This window comes from Protomyctophum bolini (assembly GCF_963924005.1).
Source record: "Protomyctophum bolini genome assembly, chromosome: 8".
Classification (NCBI taxonomy): Eukaryota; Metazoa; Chordata; class Actinopteri; order Myctophiformes; family Myctophidae; genus Protomyctophum; species Protomyctophum bolini.
In genome coordinates, this window is record NC_137869.1 from 10646282 (window position 1) to 10664971 (window position 18690).

The window sequence follows — 18690 nt, forward strand, 5'->3', positions numbered from 1 at the left end:
TGTGTGTGTGTGTGTGTGTGTGTGTGTGTATATGTCTAAGAGTAACCATGTGTTTTGTTTTGCGTTCATGTTGTGTGCCCACCTCTCCTGACTCTAATAAATGTGCTGTTGGTGTGATTTATGGTTGCAGTTCATCGACGGACGTCTGGCCAAATTGAACGCAGGCCGAGGCTTCAGCGACATATTTGAGGAGGAGATCACAGACGGGGGCTTCTGTGGAAGTGAGTGATCCAAGGCCAACCCCAATCAATCAATCAGGGCCATTGTGTTTGTTTTGCATAATAATGTCGCAAATATACTCCATGTTAATCTAGGGTGCTTATCTATAGAAATGAAAGCGGTGAGTAAAAGGGGAGGCGAAATACTTAAAAGCGATAAAAACAGACGTCATGGCAAGGAGAGAACTCATATGCGATACAGTAATAACTACGATCTACTAAAATAAAGGCACTTGATGGAAAGCGGTGCTGATAAATGTGCATGGTCCACAGAAGTGTAAATTATATTAGTATTAGACTGGATAGGAGGGCCACCTATATCCCTTTAAATAAAACAAACAAGGGTTGTCAAATAATTCATGTGATATTGTTATAGAAATGAGTGTGGTCAGTGCATCACAGTACAATGGTCTCTGCATGGTTTTAAGCTCAGAAGACACACCAGCTTTGTTTATAGAAATGGTACCCTATCCACTCTTATGTCTGTGTGGCATCAGCTCCATAGAGCAAACTGTGCCCCAATCCATCACCACTCAGCCTATATCTATTCTATTCTTCAGAACAGAAGTGGGAATGGCTTTTCTTTCTTTTTTTTGCCATCGATTGTTTAACTTTATCACTTTATTTTCAGTTAGACGGCAAACTAGGAGCGGAATAAGAATAACGAATATGAGACGGAACACCTCTCTTCTGTGTCTGTAGCTTTGCAAGCAACACTAATTGGATGTGCCAGTGCTAACCAGTCAACAAATACTGTACAAACCTTCTGTCGAGCATTACCGTGGCATTGCGCTCTATTTGTAGCCATTATTGTATTCTGTCACGTTCATTGTCTCGTCTCTTGTCAATCAAGCAGGACAGTGAGTCATTGGCTGTACATATTAATACTGTAACAAAACATCTGTTAACCACTTAAACCCCCAAGTGGTCCATTTGTGGTCCCCGTCTTTTTCCCTATACACCTTAATGTCTTCGTGGAAAATATCAAATCTACAAGCTCACAATGCATCACGTTGGAGCTGTAATATTGACCTATTACAACATACCTACAGCAGGATGCTCAGGTTCATGTGGTTAAGAGTTTGTCACCTCTTGATGCAAAGTTTTCGTCTAGATTAAACAACAATGGCAATTGTATGCAAAACATCCACAAATTTCCCCAAAATATGTTACCGTACTTTTGCTAAAGGAATATCAAGTGTAACACAACTAATTCTCTATCTCTATATTTTCTTCACCTCTTCCAGGTAATTCAAAGTCTTACCAACAGTGGATGCACACCGTGAAGGTATTCATTGAATATCCATCCTGCTCACTGTACCTAAATGCTTTTATCTGAGGCCCTGTTTTTATTTATATATTTCTATATTTATTTATTTACCCCAGAGTTGTATTTAATTGAGAGTGTGATTGACATGTCTCTCTGTTTGAAGTCCTACTGTTGCCTTTGGAGTGAAGGGGCTGCATGAACGTAGGGAGTGTGCTTTGCTGTGTGAAGCAAGGCGTGCAATAGGACAGTGGAGACAGACAGACAGACGGGGAGACAGACAGAGAGGGGGAGACAGACAGAAAGGGGGAGACAGAAGTGATTTGATGCGACAAGACACGTTCCGACATGACATGTTGATCTGGCAGCAAACACAAGCATTACTCCATTGAACCGACCAAGAACACAGATCTCTGTCTCTCTCGCACTCTCTCTCTCGCTCTCTCTCTCTCTCTCTCTCTCTCTCGCTCTCTCTCTCTCTCTCTCTCTCTCTCTCTCTCTCTCTCTCTCTCTCACACACACTCTCACTCTCACTCTCTCTCTCTCTCTCTCTCTTGTTTGCTCTTTCTCGCCCTCATCTTTTTCTTCCTCCCTCATCATATTATTTCCATCTCTCCCTCTCCCTCCCCTCTCTCTCTCTGTCTGCGTGTGTGTGTGTGTGTGTGTGTGTGTGTGTGTCTATCTATCTCTCTCTCTCTCTCTCTCTCTCTCTCTCTCTCTCCCCCAGTCTCTCTCTCATCCTCAGCCGAGGCTGAATTAGTTCTCTAGAGTGCTCTTCAAAGGTTTGTTAAAGTTCACATTTCCTGACTGACAGGGATCTATAAGAGGGGGGGGGGCCTTCACCTCGGCCGCTCTACCCTCTGCCCACTTCTGAAACGCAGACCGGCTGCCATTTACACTGTTTAGCCATTTAGCTCTGTTCTGGCGCCTTGTGCTCACACCAAGGACCAGAGAGAGAGAGAGATGCAGCAAGCCAAGCACAGATACTGTAGAAAGAGGAGATATCGGGGTGTACAGTCCGTCTGCAGAACTCAAAGTAGAAATCAATCAAACAGCCCTCCCTTCTTCAAATCCCTGTTAGAGGGTGTTTTTGAGCAAAGACACGTTCCAAAGAATGTTGTTTATCCTCGCTGTCGGGATGGAAACCTTGTATGTCCCTAATCGTTAGTTTTCAGTAAATGAAAACAACCTGTTTTCCAATGGATCAAAAATAGTTATTATTTAGTCACAAGCTGTTAATTGCGACCGAAGGTCAAGGAGTGAGATATGTGCCAGTGGTAGCCGGTCAACAAATACTGTACAAACCTTCTGTCGAGCATTACCGTGGCATTGTATTGTGTCACTGTTCATTGTCTCGTCTCTTGTCAATCTCTCCTTTTTAATGCAGCCGGCTAAAACTAGAGTTCTCAACAGGCCCGTAAAATTGAGGCCCGGCCTGTTACTGTTCTGACATTGCATATGTTGATCTGACCTCATCAAACCCTGTACACTCAAGACATGCTCCTTATATGGCCAGTACAGAATTCATTCCATGTTGATCTGACCCCCCATGCCAAAGCGCCATCGCTCTCACAGCAGTCTGCCGTCAACGAGGCGGATGCGTGCATGCCCTTTAGGGCGAGCTCTCCCCTCACCCTCTGGTTCTTTTCATTGGTTCAATATTTATAAAACCCACAGACACACCTTTTCTCTTAGAAAAGGGAAAAATCCCAAAAATCCCAAAAATCCAAAAATATTGAGAAATGTGGAGATACAAGGTTCCTGCCCAACAGTGGTGTCATGTTTAGGAGATGTGATCCTTTTGTGGGCCTATTTTGAAACCTGTGTGTTTTTACATGGGAATGAAGTGTGGTGTTATTTGGGTCTGGGAGATGGGTTGACGGATGGGTGTATGGACGGATGGATGGATGGATGGATCATCATTTAACCCTGTGTCCTCTGCTTTCCAGAGAGGAGGAGCATTGATCAACACAGCAGTTACTAAGGTAAGTTTATCTGCGAAGACCACAAATGTTCAACATGCAGCCGCTTAATGCAACAAAAAAAAAGATCCCTCGAATTCATCCAATGCTGTAGAACACACATCCTCTGAAAGGTGCAAGTTCACGTAGCAAAACGATTTAGAAGTAGAGCCACGCGCACAGCACGGTCTGCTCAGTAACTCAAAGTGTGTTGAGGAGCTAAAACCAAATCATTTGACTCTTGTGGACTCGTATGCAAGATGTAATACACATTTTGAACCTTGAATTAAATGCATATGTCAGGAATCCTTCCCTCTAGACCTGCCCCATGTCTTTTTCCTTCAATGTGTTCACTCCCACTTTCATTTCATGTAATCATTAGACAATCCAATGCTAATTGTCTACTACTCGCCTGTTACTTCTCACCTGCTGTCTTTTGCTCTTGATTAGTGTGAAGGTTTATGTATGTCAGTTTCTACAACCCCATTTGCCAGTTTGTCTGGCAAATGGGGTGTATCTTACAATAAATGCACTGACTCTCTGTACATATGTACATGTACGTACGTCTGTAATCCAGACCCCTGTCATTGAACACTCTTTTGCAATGATTATAGATCAGAATTTAGAGCTGTTTAATTAAACAAATCACTTAGCCTACTTTTAAATGCCATTAAAGACAGTGAATAGGAGTGTTGTTGGGCTCTGTTGAATGACCTGTGCCCATGAGGTTGCTTCCAAAGCTATTGAGAGAGACAGTTACCACAAACTCCCATGAACTGACATTGTAAATGACGAATATGTATATAAAATTCAATCAATTAATTTGCGACAACCAAATTAAAATTAAAATCACGTTGCAGCTGCTATTTTCACTGCTATTTTCACTGCATATTAGTTTTTCTCTTTAAAATTTTTGGAATTTCTAAGATTTCTTGTTTTTCTGAAAATGTATTTGTTTGAGTTTTTTAAATAATTAAAAACCATTTGAAATTATAATCCCAAACTAAATATAGAAAGCGAAGCCTCGACCCATAATAAATGGTCCACAACCCCAATATGGTTCCGGAGTCCAGATGCATTGTTTGGGAACCACGGCTGTATAGTTTCACACGTTGAATCCTCATGATGGGTGTCGAAAGAAGCACACGCAGTGTCATGAACCATGTGACCGCGATGGTGCGTCGAGATCAAAGAGTGTCGTAACTCTCTCTATATCAGCGGCTCTGGTGGGTCCCATGGAGGAGAGCCCCTCATGCTGAACGTAACCTTGTCTTGTGTCAGTGTGCAAGATGCTCTTTTACAGTCTTTTGTCTCCGTGTTTTTGGCCACTAGGATCAAAGCATGTCTTGATGTTACATGAAAGCAGAGTAGCATGTTAATGCAGCATGTTTTGATTAGCTGTGTGTGTGTGTGTGTGTGTGTGTGTGTGTGTGTGTGTGTGTGTGTGTGTGTGTGTGTGTGTGTGTGTGTGTGTGTGTGTGTGTGTGTGTGTGTGTGTGTGTGTGTGTGTGTGTGTGTGTGTGTGTGTGTGTTTTTTCTCTCTGTCCCAGGCCAAGAGTCATGCAAAAAGGGGCATCCGAGACTTTAAGGGCAGACTCAGAGCAAGGGTGAGAATCTTGCACCTTCACACCTCTCAGTGTCACACACTCGTGCGTGCACACACACATTCATTAGACATATGTAGGACCTCACAAACCCACAGAACTGTCCACACGTACGCATCCAGTACATAACAGACACTCTTCCTCATCGGGACAGACAGGGAGGCTGCTTTACATGGAGCGTGCGGTTCTGACGCAGGCTCCTTTAATGGCTTGTGAAACCTGCTTAGCGCTTTGTTCAGGGGCCGTTACATTTTTAACCAGCGTGCCTCTGGCTATGGCCTGTCATGTCATTGGACACCCTCTCTCTCTCTCCCTCGCGCCTTTATTGTCTGCATATTTCATCAGTGAAGCCCTGTGATTTCCTCAAAGCCAATATAACGACGTGTATGTTTCCATAAGCCCGGTGGCTTTGATAGGGCAATTGCAAGCTTGATGTGTCGGTGGGGGGGGGGGGGACTAAAGATTAACTATGTTCTGCTGTGTACACAGAACACACACACACACACACACACACGGCATTCTCCAACTCAAACTACCACAACAAACGTCAGTGTGTTCTCTGCTTATCACACTTCATTCATTTTGTTAAATGGCTGTTAAATGCCTAAATTGTGAGTGTAATTTTGTCTGTACATTATGCATTTGTCACATAGCCAGCCTGTATTTACTCTTGAGTGTGTGTGTGTGTTTGGGGGGGTGATAAATGAGAGGGTGGTAAAGCCGTATCATCCCTATAGCTGACATCACTGACCATATTGTGGGGAAATCCCAACGGGATTACCGTTACATTCACTGGGGCAGTTCCTCGTGGACCGTAATGTTCATCTATTCATTGAATCAAAGCGATGATCCAATGCTATTTTCTTGTTGTATTTGTGAATAAATGAAAATAATTTGATAACTGATAGTCATTGGCCTCATTATCCAGCCTCGGGCCTGGCTGAGTCTGATACACTGATTCTTGGTTGGATAACCTCAGGCAACAACGAAATGTACAATACCATAGTCCATATGTCCTGAAAACTCACTGAAATATCCAAACCACGCCATCAATCAATTAAGTTAATCAATGCATTTTATGAATCAATTTACATATCTCTCACTCACTTTCTGTCTCTCTCGCTCCCTCTCTCTCTCTCTCTCTCTCTCTCTCTCTCTCTCTCTCTCTCTCTCAGGAAGAGGAGGATGATGGGACGTCCCGTTCTGGGTCTCCCACCAGCACCAACAGCCTCTCTCCCAGGAGACTGCAGAAAATTAGACGGGTAAGAAACACACACATATGCGTACACACACGCACCTACACACACGCACACACACTGACTGTACACATGCCACCATGTAAAAGCGTCGACAGCACGATGCGTCTGTTCTGGGCCGGGTTCCGTCGTTACCTGACAGACTTGTTACGGCACTCTTCTCTACCTTGTCCACTCATCCCCCCCCTCTCCATCCCCGCACCCCCTTCTCTCCTCCACATCCCCATGCAGTCATCTCTGTCTGCGCGTCTTTGATGTACATTAGTTTGTCAGGATGCCAGATGTAATGGTTGCCGTCGGGTGAAATCCTTGTATGTCGCCCAGTATCCATGTTCATTTATGTTTTAAATGAAGTGGGGTGCATACTTAGTTTAGACTAGTCATTGGTTAGACGTGGCTCGCAATCGATCGGCTCTTGTACGATGAAGTAGGGCATTCAAAAGTTGAAACATTGGAGATACAAGGTTTGTGCCTGACAGCGGTGTGATGTTTGTGTTCATGTCCGTGTTTCCGTGCGGTGAAACAGTACAGATAGTCCACTAAGCAGCTCCTCTGCTGGTCAGCATTTCCTCTGAAGTGTTGGCTTGTTGTCTACTTTGTACCGGCATTAGAAAATGTGCAAACACGCAGTATTAGACTCGCACAGGGATGTGTAGCGACTGTGTTTCAGTTATACGACAAACTTCTTCATTTCATGGACCCCCAGATTGATATTCACAAGCCCCAGGACCCCCATTTGATACGTTTCTATCTCTGAGACCACAATCTACCCATATGGAATGCTAACTCTGAGAGGGTACAAACAGAACCAAGTGGTTCCATTTGTACACTCTCTGTTACAGACTCAGACTCCTCAAGGACCACTGCGGGTCCCCGCACCCCAGTTTGAGAACCGCTGAGTTATACATCAGTAACACTTGGAGTTGTTACACACTGGAAATAGCCGATCTACAAGCTCATTGTGCATCGACCGGGCTGTGAGCTGTGAGCTGTAGATTGGCTAGTTTCAGTGTGCGACACCGGCACGCAACTAAGTATGAATCAAGCCTTTGCCCACGTATACACCATTAGAACAGTACTTCATAAACTCACACGTAGAGTACAGTACGTGCGTGCGTGCGTGCGTGCGTGTGTGTGTGTGTGTGTGCGTGCGTGTGTGTGCGTGTGTGTGTGTGTGTGTGTGTGTGTGCGTGTGTTGGGGCTGGAGAGTGAGATGGGAGGTGTGATGGTCGAGGAGAAAAACGGAAATCCCAATTAAGGCTTAGTTTTTTTTTCGCTTTTTCCCCCTCGAAAACCCTCCTCGGACCCCCCCCCCACTCACACACACACACACAGTCACACACACACACACACAGTAAAATCCTCAGTGTACATTTCACTCTGAAAGGTAATAAATTGACCCCAAAGGACCGTCCATTAAAAAACCACAGTGAAATGAACACTGAGGATTTTATTGTGCATGCAGAGATTAGCAGCAAGCTTGTGTGTAATGTTCACACACACACACACACACACACACACACGCATGCACGTACGTATGCACACACACGCACGTACGTACGTACGTACGTGCGTACGTATGCACACGCACGCGCGCGCGCACACACACACACAGATGGACAAACAGGCGCACAGTCACATACAGATGGACAGACACACACGCATGTACACACACACACACACACACACACACACAGATGGATAAACACACAACCACACCCCTGAGCATGTCGTTGATCCCTGTTCATTGCCACAGTAACGGGTCCCCAGGGACCACTGGTGCAGAGACACACAGGACACAGGATGGCATGTCCCAAAGCAGCGCTTACGAGCGTGTGTGTGTGTGTGTGCGCGCGTGCGTCTGTGTGCGTGTGTGTGAGCGCACGTACGTACATGTGTGTGTGTGCATGTGTGCGCGTAAGTGTGATTTCACATAGTCCATCAATTTCAAGGCGGCTGTGTGCAGCGCTCAGTTTGTCTTTCTAGTCCTGTCGTCCTTCCAGCTCCCTGCTTATAGCCTGACTTATACTCTCAGCTCTCTGCTTATAGCCTGACTTATACTCACAGCTCCCTGCTTATAGCCTGATTTATACTCTCAGCTCTCTGCTTATAGCCTGACTTATACTCTCAGCTCCCTGCTTATAGCCTGACTTATACTCACAGCTCCCTGCTTAAAGCCTGACTTATACTCACAGTTCCCTGCTTATAGCCTGACTTATACTCTCAGCTCTCTGCTTATAGCCTGACTTATCCTCTCAGCTCCCTGCTTATAGCCTGACTTATACTCTCAGCTCCCTGCTTATAGCCTGACTTATACTCTCAGCTCCCTGCTTATAGCCTGACTTATACTCTCTGATCCCTGCTTAAAGCCTGACTTATAATCTCAGCTCCCTGCTTATAGCCTGACTTATACTCACAGCTCCCTGCTTAAAGCCTGACTTATACTCACAGCTCCCTGCTTATAGCCTGACTTATACTCTCAGCTCCCTGCTTAAAGCCTGACTTATACTCACAGTTCCCTGCTTATAGCCTGACTTATACCCTCAGCTCCCTGCTTATAGCCTGACTTATACCCTCAGATCCCTGCTTATAGCCTGACTTATACTCTCAGCTCCCTGCTTAAAGCCTGACTTATACTTGTAGTCTTACAACAGTGTCACAAATAGCAGATCTGCACGTTCAATATGACCAGTTTGCAAAGAATATGGAGATAAGAGGTTTCTGCCCAACAGTAACGATATACATTTTGGTCGTCCCTGACATGAAAAAGAACCACTGCTCGAAAGCATTAAACTGAGACGGTTCACAAAGCCTCAGTGACCGCTGGCTCCCCACCCCACCTCCACCCACAGCAGCACCACCCCCGCCCCGTGCATGGAATCGCCTACAGAAAAGATACAGCGGTTTGAAAAGCTGGACGCTCTTCTCTGAGGTCAGAGCTGTCATCAGGGTTGCGGACGGATGATCTGGTTAGAAACCGGCGATGCTTCCTTGATTGAGGCCGTTTTCAGTTTCAGAATCCTGTGGTCCATTGTTTCTCCTCTCGCTCGCCCTCTCTCTCTCTTTCTCTCTCTCTCTCTCGCTCTCTCTCTTTCGTTCTCTCTCTCTCTCTCGTTCTTTTCTTTCTTATTCTCTCAAATCCAGACTTGAGAAATATCTTTTCAGCATGACTCGCGTACAGTTATTGTCCCTCCTACTACGGTACAATCCTCTAATGAATCCGTCTGTAACTCTGACGGTGTACAAAATTCATAGAATGGATCAATGGACCCATTCGCTTACGTTGGTACACTAAAAGCTGCAATCCGTGTAGTTTCATCATGCGCCACCCAGGATTCGAACACACATCTACCGCAAAGGAGACCAAACTCGTACCGCAGTTCCAAGACAGAGTCCCTGCTTGGCATTGGGCTCATTAGCTTCAGGCAGTACTAGTTGTTCTACCTGACACCTGGGCCCACGTGTATCAATGAAAGGTATGGTTCAAATAACATATATATTCATTAAGATTTCTTCCGGAAAGCAGCTTTAACTGAGGATTTCACTGTCTCTCTTGTCCTGGGTGTATATATACTGTATATTCCCCCAAACCCAGTCACAGTGGCCGTGCCATTATCCTTACCCAGGTAGCCCTAGTGAAGGCCTGCCTGGCAGATGGAGATGCCCCCCCTGGCCCCTAGGCTGCCTCCTTCCACCATCCCTGCATATTAAAGACCCAGGGAGGCCCATTCATCTGGATAATTCATAGACACTTTCTTCCTGCCGTCAGGAACCCGCAGAAATATGAATATGGCGGCTCTGACTGCAGACATTTTCATCCCTCTGCTCGAGGGAAGAAAAAAAATCATGCTGTTACCTCTATTCATCATTAATCATTTTTTTTATTTGCCCATGTGTCTGTCCTTGAATCCGAATGAATAATCCCAGACTCGAGCCTTTAATTAATCACAGAACAACAACCAGGGTCATGAAATTCATATTTTAAGCTGCATCTGATCAGTCGAGACGTGCACTTGTGTGAATAAGTGTTGATGTCACGTGCACACTCGTTTCAGCTGTACGCAGAGATGTGGGTGATTCACCATGTTTCCTGAGCTTGTTGATTAAGAATGTGGGAGTCAGCCTCTACCTTGAGAGAACAACACTGACTTCTTGTGACTTTCAGACATAAATAGGATGTGTGTGTGTGTGTGTGTGTGTGTGTGTGTGTGTGTGTGTGTGTGTGTGTGTGTGCGCGCGTGTGCGTGTGCGTGTGATCGCAACCCTGTGTGATCCAACCTAATCACTTAAGCCCTATTTACTTTGTTAATAGCAACAATAGCCGTACTACAAGCTCACGATGCAATGTGTTGTGAACTTGTAGAGCTGCTTATATATATATACAGTGTATATTGCAATCTTTTTTGCCTCTTATCAAATTTGATTGAAGAGATAAACGGACAGACATACCTTTGTCATGGCAGTACCATAGTTATGAAACACATTACAGATACAGAGAAAACTCGAAAAAGAGAAACTACTGTTTGTCTAAGAGTAATAAAATAATCTTACTTGCTTGGGATTGGCCCTGAATTTCCCTCTGTGTTGACATGCGCAAATAGGCATGCCCATTTTGTAAGTGGTTTAAGTGGGGTTTTGTACAGTATGTACAGTACAATGTGGTTTAGTTTTCGCGTCCCCATCCTGAACGCCGCTAACAACCTTCCTGCTTCCAGCAGAGAGGCCAAGAATGAGTCCAACAGAGTGACCCATTGTTGAGCATGTGACAGCCAGCAGGCTTGTGGTCGCAGGTTGACACTCCATGCTCTGGTTGTGACACCCTCACTTCACCACGTTAAGACCCATTCAGACCATATAGTAGACCGTCTGCTATTATCGCCGTGTGACACCGTCGCACGACGTGCCACAGAGCATACATTAGGCTTTAGAGAGCCCAGGAATAACAGCAGCACAGCCCAGGATGGATGAGAAACATGGAGCTAACTCACATAGTGTGTGTGTGTGTGTGTGTGTGTGTGTGTGTGTGTGTGTGTGTGTGTGTGTGTGTGTGTGTGTGTGTGTGTGTGTGTGTGTGTGTGTGTGTGTGTGTGTGTGTGTGTGTGTGTGTGTGTGTGTGCGCGCGCGCGTGTGTGGTATGTGCAAGCGTATGCACATGTCATCACAGAGAGAATGTTTACGTGTGCTTGGCTAATAACATATACAGTACACATGGATAGTGTAGCAGTGTGTGGTGACTCCGTTATAATTGGAGAATGCATGTCATCTGCATGGTGATCATTTCAGGAACTGTCAGTCTTGGTGCGTGCGTGTGCACATACACACGTGTACTTGTGTGCATGTGCATTCCATGTTTTGCCTTTCAGTAACACTTGACTAGAGATGTTGCTCATAAGGCATTATAAGCACATTATGTGTGCAATATCATCGGAATATGTAAGGATGGGCATTAACGCACAACTGCACAGCTACAGTAATAACACAATCTCAACCTAGTCACAGATTGATAAACTACTGTACTGTATATTATAATATAGCTAGATAGTTATATAGAGCATTATAATGTATGCATGCCATTTTTTGGCAATCCAATACATGCAATAACATGCTTTGATTCCTCATCAAGTTAAAGTAAATAATTCCTCTCCATTCCCTTATGTGTTTACATGGTTATTTGTATGTAATTGCAGATTTTGCCTCTGGATAATGCTTAATTTATGCTCTGTCGCTCGTCGAAGGTAGCAGATCTACAAGCGCAGACAAGTTTGTAGATCAGCCTTTTTTGGTGTGCGTCACCATCACACGGACGGAGCATAAACCATCCTTTGGGTCCTTTCCTCCAGAGACCTGTTCGGTTCTTGGCTGAAACCAAAGTGCCATCTCCTGGCTCCTTTGAGGCACTGCACCCATTCACATCTGTACACAATCCACTGGGTGATTTTACTGGACGAGTATAGCTTTCTAACAGTGCGAATAATGTCTTTTTTCCCTCTTTTAAGATGGGCCCTTTTGTAAAAGAGAAGGGCGTGTGCTTTCAGCAGTAGCCAGTTGGAGAGGCGAGCAGTCGCTCCTGGCTCTAACACCGTCTCTGTCACTCTTTATGTTTCTTCTTCTTTCTTTCATTCTATGAGCTGATCTTAAACAGGCATGCACAGAGTTGGCCGTGCTTCTGCAGAGCCTCTGCCTCTCCCTGAGGTTTGTTTGCGTTTTCCAGGCATCTCTTTGCGTATCCTGCCAAGCTGTGAGATCAGTGCCCACTCAGAAATACCATATGAAATGTATAACGTAAGGTGGGCTATTAAAGTCTTCCAGCGTTTGGCCCCCGTCGCAGAGAGGCAGCGTCGTTCCGCACAACCAGTCATGCAAGGAAGGAAGGGAATGGGGGAGAGAGAGAGAGAGTTTATTTCTCCAAATACTTCTACCGAAATGGACGGTGATGACTATTTTCCTCTCATAACTGCAGAAATGAAATATAGATTTATTGAATCACTTATAAAGACTTTCCCCAGGTCTCTTAAATAGATTTCATTCATTTGGCTGTTACATTTGGAAGCTAAGTGTAAAAAAGGAAAAAGAATAATCTTTGAATTGGGGCATTACTGTATTTACCAATCGGACCCTCATTTCCTCACCTCAAACTAGAAACGTAAAGCCATGTAACCTGTACTAAACACTTTGCAGCTACATTACTGTTGCGACTTTCTTTTTGCAAAGACTAGACTGGTGGAAATTGCTAGTCATTTATTTCTTTTCGTCAGGTGCCCGGATAAAAAAAAAGCAAAAGTAATGGTTTTGAATGACTTCCACAAAATGTAGTAATGAAGACTGAATGCTTCCTTTTATAGCAGCAGCTTACCATTCAAGAGCCGCACAGATCTGAAGCTGATTTTACTGTGTTCTCAGCGTGACACAAGTGACTTTCGCCACACTATGAGACGTTGCCACATTTAACTTAATAGCCTGACCCTTTTTATGATTTCTTTAGCTCCCGTTAAACTGCATCTTTTACTTGGCTCTTTACCCCTGCTCTTTGCATAGTGTGTGTGTGTGTGTGTGTGTGTGTGTGTGTGTGTGTGTGTGTGTGTGTGTGTGTGTGTGTGTGTGTGTGTGTGTGTGTCTAAGAAAAACAGCGAGAGGAACAGTGATGTCTGTCACTGACAGTAGACAGTTGGATGGAATTTAATTAAAAGTTTATTTTCACCTTTCAGTTTCCCATTACGGCAAGGGTGACATAGAATATGCATAACTATGTGTTGGTTTGCTGGGTCAGGCTTTGGCTGTGTTTTGTGATGTGCCTGGACCAGAGAGGTAGTCTATAGGACATAGAGTATTTACACTAGAACATATTAAACCTACGCCCTTTTTTAGTAAGTTATTTGCAATAATTTGCTCTCAAATGTACTGTGCCTACAATTAGCTTTAAAAAACTTGGATGGAAAAGGGACTTTCTTTTTCACGCCTCTGGTGAAATTGAGGATCTATGTAAATTATTTCACAAAAGTAGCATAAAACTTACTCTGTGGCACATTGAGAATGAAACACTCATTTATTGGAAAGCATTGCAGCTTAACAGCCTCTTAAAGGGTCACAGCTAAGAGAGGGAAAGACAAATTGATGAAGCAATGAAGTGAAGTACCATCCATTAATTGCTCCCCGTGGAACTTCCTCTTTGCCCGAGTGCACCGAGGCTGTAATAGAGATCAGAGGCCCAGCCTCCATGACCTGCGTCTGCATGTGTTTGGGTTCACCTTGCTTTAATAAACACCTAGACACAGAGAGGGGCCCCCCGCTTCCCTAAACGCAGACCATGACACAAATGAACTGGCTAAATGGATCCAAGCACCGTGACGTATATCCATCCAACTACATGGATATAATGCGGCTATGTGTGAGTGTGAATGGAGGCATACACCGGTACATTTGTATGCGATGCATGTCTCCCAAAACGATTGCGCTTCTTCACCAGCCGTGTCTCGCAGGTGCATCTCCATTCTCCAGTCGCCCCCCCCCCCCAGCCCCCCTCACCCCACCCGAGTCTCGCTGGCTGGCACGCCGGCCTGGGCCCAGATTTACAGCCCTGACACAGGAATCCATTAAATGCTGTTTAGGGATCCCAGGCCCGAGCCCCTCTGAAATCTCTTTCATTATAGCTGCGAGCTACCATGGAGGGGGAGCGGGCCGGCCAATCAGCGCTGCCACCACATGTGTTCATGTTTAGCCCGATGGCTGAGGGGCTTAAGTGGCCGCTGCACACATTTCTCCTCCGCTGGCTTTTATGGAGAAAATGGCACTTTAACTCTTTGTGTTTTGTGTGTGTGTGTGTGTGTGTGTGTGTGTGTGTGTGTGTATTACTATACTTGCGTGTGCCAAATGTCCCCATAGGTATAGTCGAATTTGAGAAATAGTCCATACAAGTACATGTAATGTACTTGTATGGACATTTCCTGGTTCTCACAAGAGTAAATGGTTGTTATTTTTAAACCAGATTTTTTAGAAGTGGAACAGATTCAGGTTAGGATTAAACATTTAGAGGTTCGGTTTATGGGTTACAGTTGAGGTTATGCCTGATTTATAGTTCATGCGTCATGCACTGAAAATGGAAGATATACAAGCAGATCTACAAGCTTTCGGCTTTAGGTTTCGTGTTAAAAATTGAAATATAATTGTGTGTGTGTGTGTGTGTGTGTGTGTGTGTGTGTGTGTGTGTGTGTGTGCGCGCACGCGTGTGCGTGTGTGCGACTCTCTTCTCTGGCCGATCGGAGGCCTTAAATGAGGCCAGGCCAGCCACACTTTACATTCCGGCTGTCTGGCTGGCACTGTGTCAGCTAATCAGGACCGGCTTGGTGCGCTATTCAAGTCCCCACCACCCGCCCGCCCCGCCCCCACAGCCACACCCCAGCCCACACGTCATCCTCTGGGACTTTAAGGTCTCTCTCCCCACCTCTCAATGTTTCCTAGCCTTCCTTCCTTCTTGCCCTCCCTTCCTTCCTTCCCTGTTGTTCCCTCGCCACTTCTCTTGTGTGTTCCCGATGTCGTGTTCCACTTTTCATCTGTTCTTCAACTTCTTTCTCTCATTCTCGTCTCCTCGTGTTTTGTTCCCCTCCGCTCTCTCGCTAACCCGCCCACCCGGCCGCCACCACAGTGCAAACATAACAAACATACACAGTGTATTCTTCTTAAGCCCACCTCATCTCCTTCATGGCCCTTTGGGGGTTGTAAAGGACCCCTCCCACAGTGATAGGCTTTGATAATGTGGCGAGCATGCGTTTATAGGGAAACACACAGAGACGCACATGAAGGCGGGGCTAAGCAGGGGTGGGGGGGACGGGTGGGGAGGACGCTGGGGGAGAAGAAAAAAACGAACACATTCCTCCCTCGTAAGAATAAGTAACATTTTAATGCTAACGTGTGTGAAGAGACACTGGTGGCAACAGAAAGAAGTACAAGAGAGTGCAGTAGAAACTGAGGGCAGATGGAGCAATGGTGGAGCCACCAACAGGAATAAGATAAATGGAATGAACGAGAGATACAAAATACAAAGTAAAGGGATGAGTCGCTTAAATAGAAAAAAGGTAGCTTATGCACACACACACACACACACACACACACACACACACACACACACACACACACACACACACACACACACACGTACGTGTGTGTGTTTAGCAGTGGAAGGCATGTTAATAAGCGGCCCAGGGCAGATCTGGCAGATCTGTCCCTGCCCTGCTCTGTAAAGCCTCTCTCTCTCTCTCTCTCTCTTCTTTAACCTGCCTAATAAACATGGTACACAGGTGGCTTATTAAACCCACGGTGTCAGACAACTACACTTCACACCGATCACTCACTGCCGCTCTGCACTGACAAATAAAATGAGCTCATGTGTATGGCCAGTACAAAAACATATAGGCAGCCCAAGTACTCAGTTGTTTTACTCAAGTATAAATAGTAATTATATCACAATGTAGAAATACTCTGTTACAACTTTAGTAAAAGGCCTTCATTCCAACTTTTACTTGAGTAAAAGTACAAAAGTATTGGCATAAAATGTTGCAGTGCTCAATTTGGCATACTTAAAAAAAAATAGACATAGAAGCTCACTGTTAACTAAAGCTGTCAAATAATTGTGTTGTGAAAAGTACAACATTTGCCTTTGATATGTAGTGCCTTAGAAGTATAAAGTGCTGACAAATGGTACACACTCAAGTAAAGTAAAAGTACCTCAAACTTGTCCTAAAGTACAGTGCTTGCCAAGCGTATAGTGACGTCAGTCAGCCAATAATAATCTTGCTACAGTATAGTACTGTACGTGCTGCAGTATCTATATGTAGTGTTGATGATTCACAGTCTGCAGTGAGTTGGATTAAATTCTGTCGAGGGTCTTACCGGTAGTCATGTGATGCAAACTGGTCTCCGTACGTCACAGGATGCGGTCGCACTGTGGTATGCACAGCAAAGCCATGTCTTCACTGCTGTTTTGGCAGAAACCTTGTATCTCTGTTTTTCAACTTTTTCCACTTAAAATGTCACTCACTGTGAGCTTGTAGACCGGCTATTTTCACCAGTTTAAAACATTTTAAAATTTCTGTTTCCTGAAAAGTTTCTACAGCCACAATATCCTACTGAGACTCCACTGACAGCCTTGTGTCTGTCATAATGAATTACACGCGCGCGCACACACACACACACACACACACACGGTTAATCCCCACCTCTCTCTGTGTGTGAGTACTCTCGTTCACTGTGTGTGTTGTTGTCAGCAGCAGAACTTCAACAAGTCCCCCATGGGGTTGGGCCTTGGTCTTGACGATGATGATCTGGACACAGCAAGCAAGTAAGGCTCTCTATGCAACACCCCATTATCTGTGTATAGATTTCATGTTATATGCATATCATTTATGAAAGTTTCAACATATTTATTAAATGTGGTCGAGTATATTAATTGTACTATTTTTGCATTGCAATTGTATTTTGAGAAGACCCCAGACACATCTGATCTTCTGTTTATTTATGATGATACTGCCCCCCTGTGGTCATAGTTGGAATCAGCGTTAACTGTCATTCTCTGACACAGCTATTGTAAGTGTTTTGAACAGTTAGTCATGTTCTCATAAATGTTCTCTAAAATCACTGTTTCTCAAAGTGGGGTCCTGAGATCCCCAGGGGTGTTTGAGGGGGTTCCCAGCTCATTTCTGTTTTGGGTCTCAAGCTAAAATATTTGGGAACCATTACTATAGAACATAATCATATTTTAATTTCATTTACAAAATTAATTAGGTAGTACGTTTTTAGGATCAGTACTTTATTTGGATTTTTTACAAAAACAAACACAGGCAGCAACAACAGAATACGTATGCATGGACATTATGTATGAACACAGAAACATAATATAAAACAAGGATAGACGAGATAAAATAAAAATAAATCTAATTAAAAGTTTAAATTAGTTTACACGACCAAACACGCAGCATCATCAACCGTATCATATGTATACTAATACAGTAAACACATCAAAAGGGCATTGCCTGACCATGGATCACATCAAGGACCTGCAACATGACTGATGAACACGTTCCACTTCGAATCATATTTATCCAACTGATTATTCTGGTAGTTGGTTTTAACATTAGACTAGCTGACCACCTCGGACAGCAGGAGATGATGACACTAACTTTTCTCGTCCAATCAAAGGATCTCGTCGGAGGACAGCGGCGAGGTGCCGTCCTACACGGAGGACAGCGACGACTCCTATTCGCTGGATCTGGACACGGAGCCGTCGCGCAGCGGCCAGATGAACCTGCTGGAGGAGATCCTGGACTCGCTCAACACCACGGCGGTGGAACAAGGCAAACTCAGTGGAGCCAAGAGCCTGGACTTCTTCCACTCCATGGAGGAGCTGGATTACACTGGTCCGGTAGGTCCCTGGTTCATACACTGGTCCGGTAGGTCCCTGGTTCATGGAGGAGCTAGATTACACTGGTCTGGTAGGTCCCTGGTTCATGGAGGAGCTGGATTACACTGGTCTGGTAGGTCCCTGGTTCATACACTGGTCCGGTAGGTCCCTGGTTCATACACTGGTCCGGTAGGTCCCTGGTTCTTGGAGGAGTTGGATTACACTGGTCCGGTAGGTCCCTGGTTCATGGAGGAGCTGGATTACACTGGTCCGGTAGGTCCCTGGTTCATGGAGGAGCTGGATTACATTGGTCCGGTAGGTCCCTGGTTCTTGGAGGAGTTGGATTACACTGGTCCGGTAGGTCCCTGGTTCATACACTGGTCCGGTAGGTCCCTGGTTCATGGAGGAGTTGGATTACACTGGTCCGGTAGGTCCCTGGTTCATGGAGGAGCTGGATTACATTGGTCCGGTAGGTCCCTGGTTCTTGGAGGAGT

General features: G+C 45.0%; 1 protein-coding gene across 5 annotated transcripts in view; it reads left to right on the top strand.

Annotated features, from left to right (window-relative positions):
- dennd1b (DENN/MADD domain containing 1B) overlaps positions 1-18690 on the top strand; it is a 135499-nt gene that overhangs the window by 114867 nt on the left and 1942 nt on the right. For 4 of the 5 annotated variants that reach the window (XM_080770932.1, XM_080770935.1, XM_080770934.1 and 1 more), the window contains 7 exons: positions 131-221; positions 1466-1506; positions 3435-3470; positions 4997-5053; positions 6226-6312; positions 17064-17137; positions 17995-18217. In XM_080770932.1, coding sequence (XP_080627058.1) covers positions 131-221; positions 1466-1506; positions 3435-3470; positions 4997-5053; positions 6226-6312; positions 17064-17137; positions 17995-18217 — 609 coding nt within the window. The remainder of the gene's footprint in view (positions 1-130; positions 222-1465; positions 1507-3434; positions 3471-4996; positions 5054-6225; positions 6313-17063; positions 17138-17994; positions 18218-18690) is intronic. The other variant, XM_080770933.1, reaches the window with a different exon arrangement.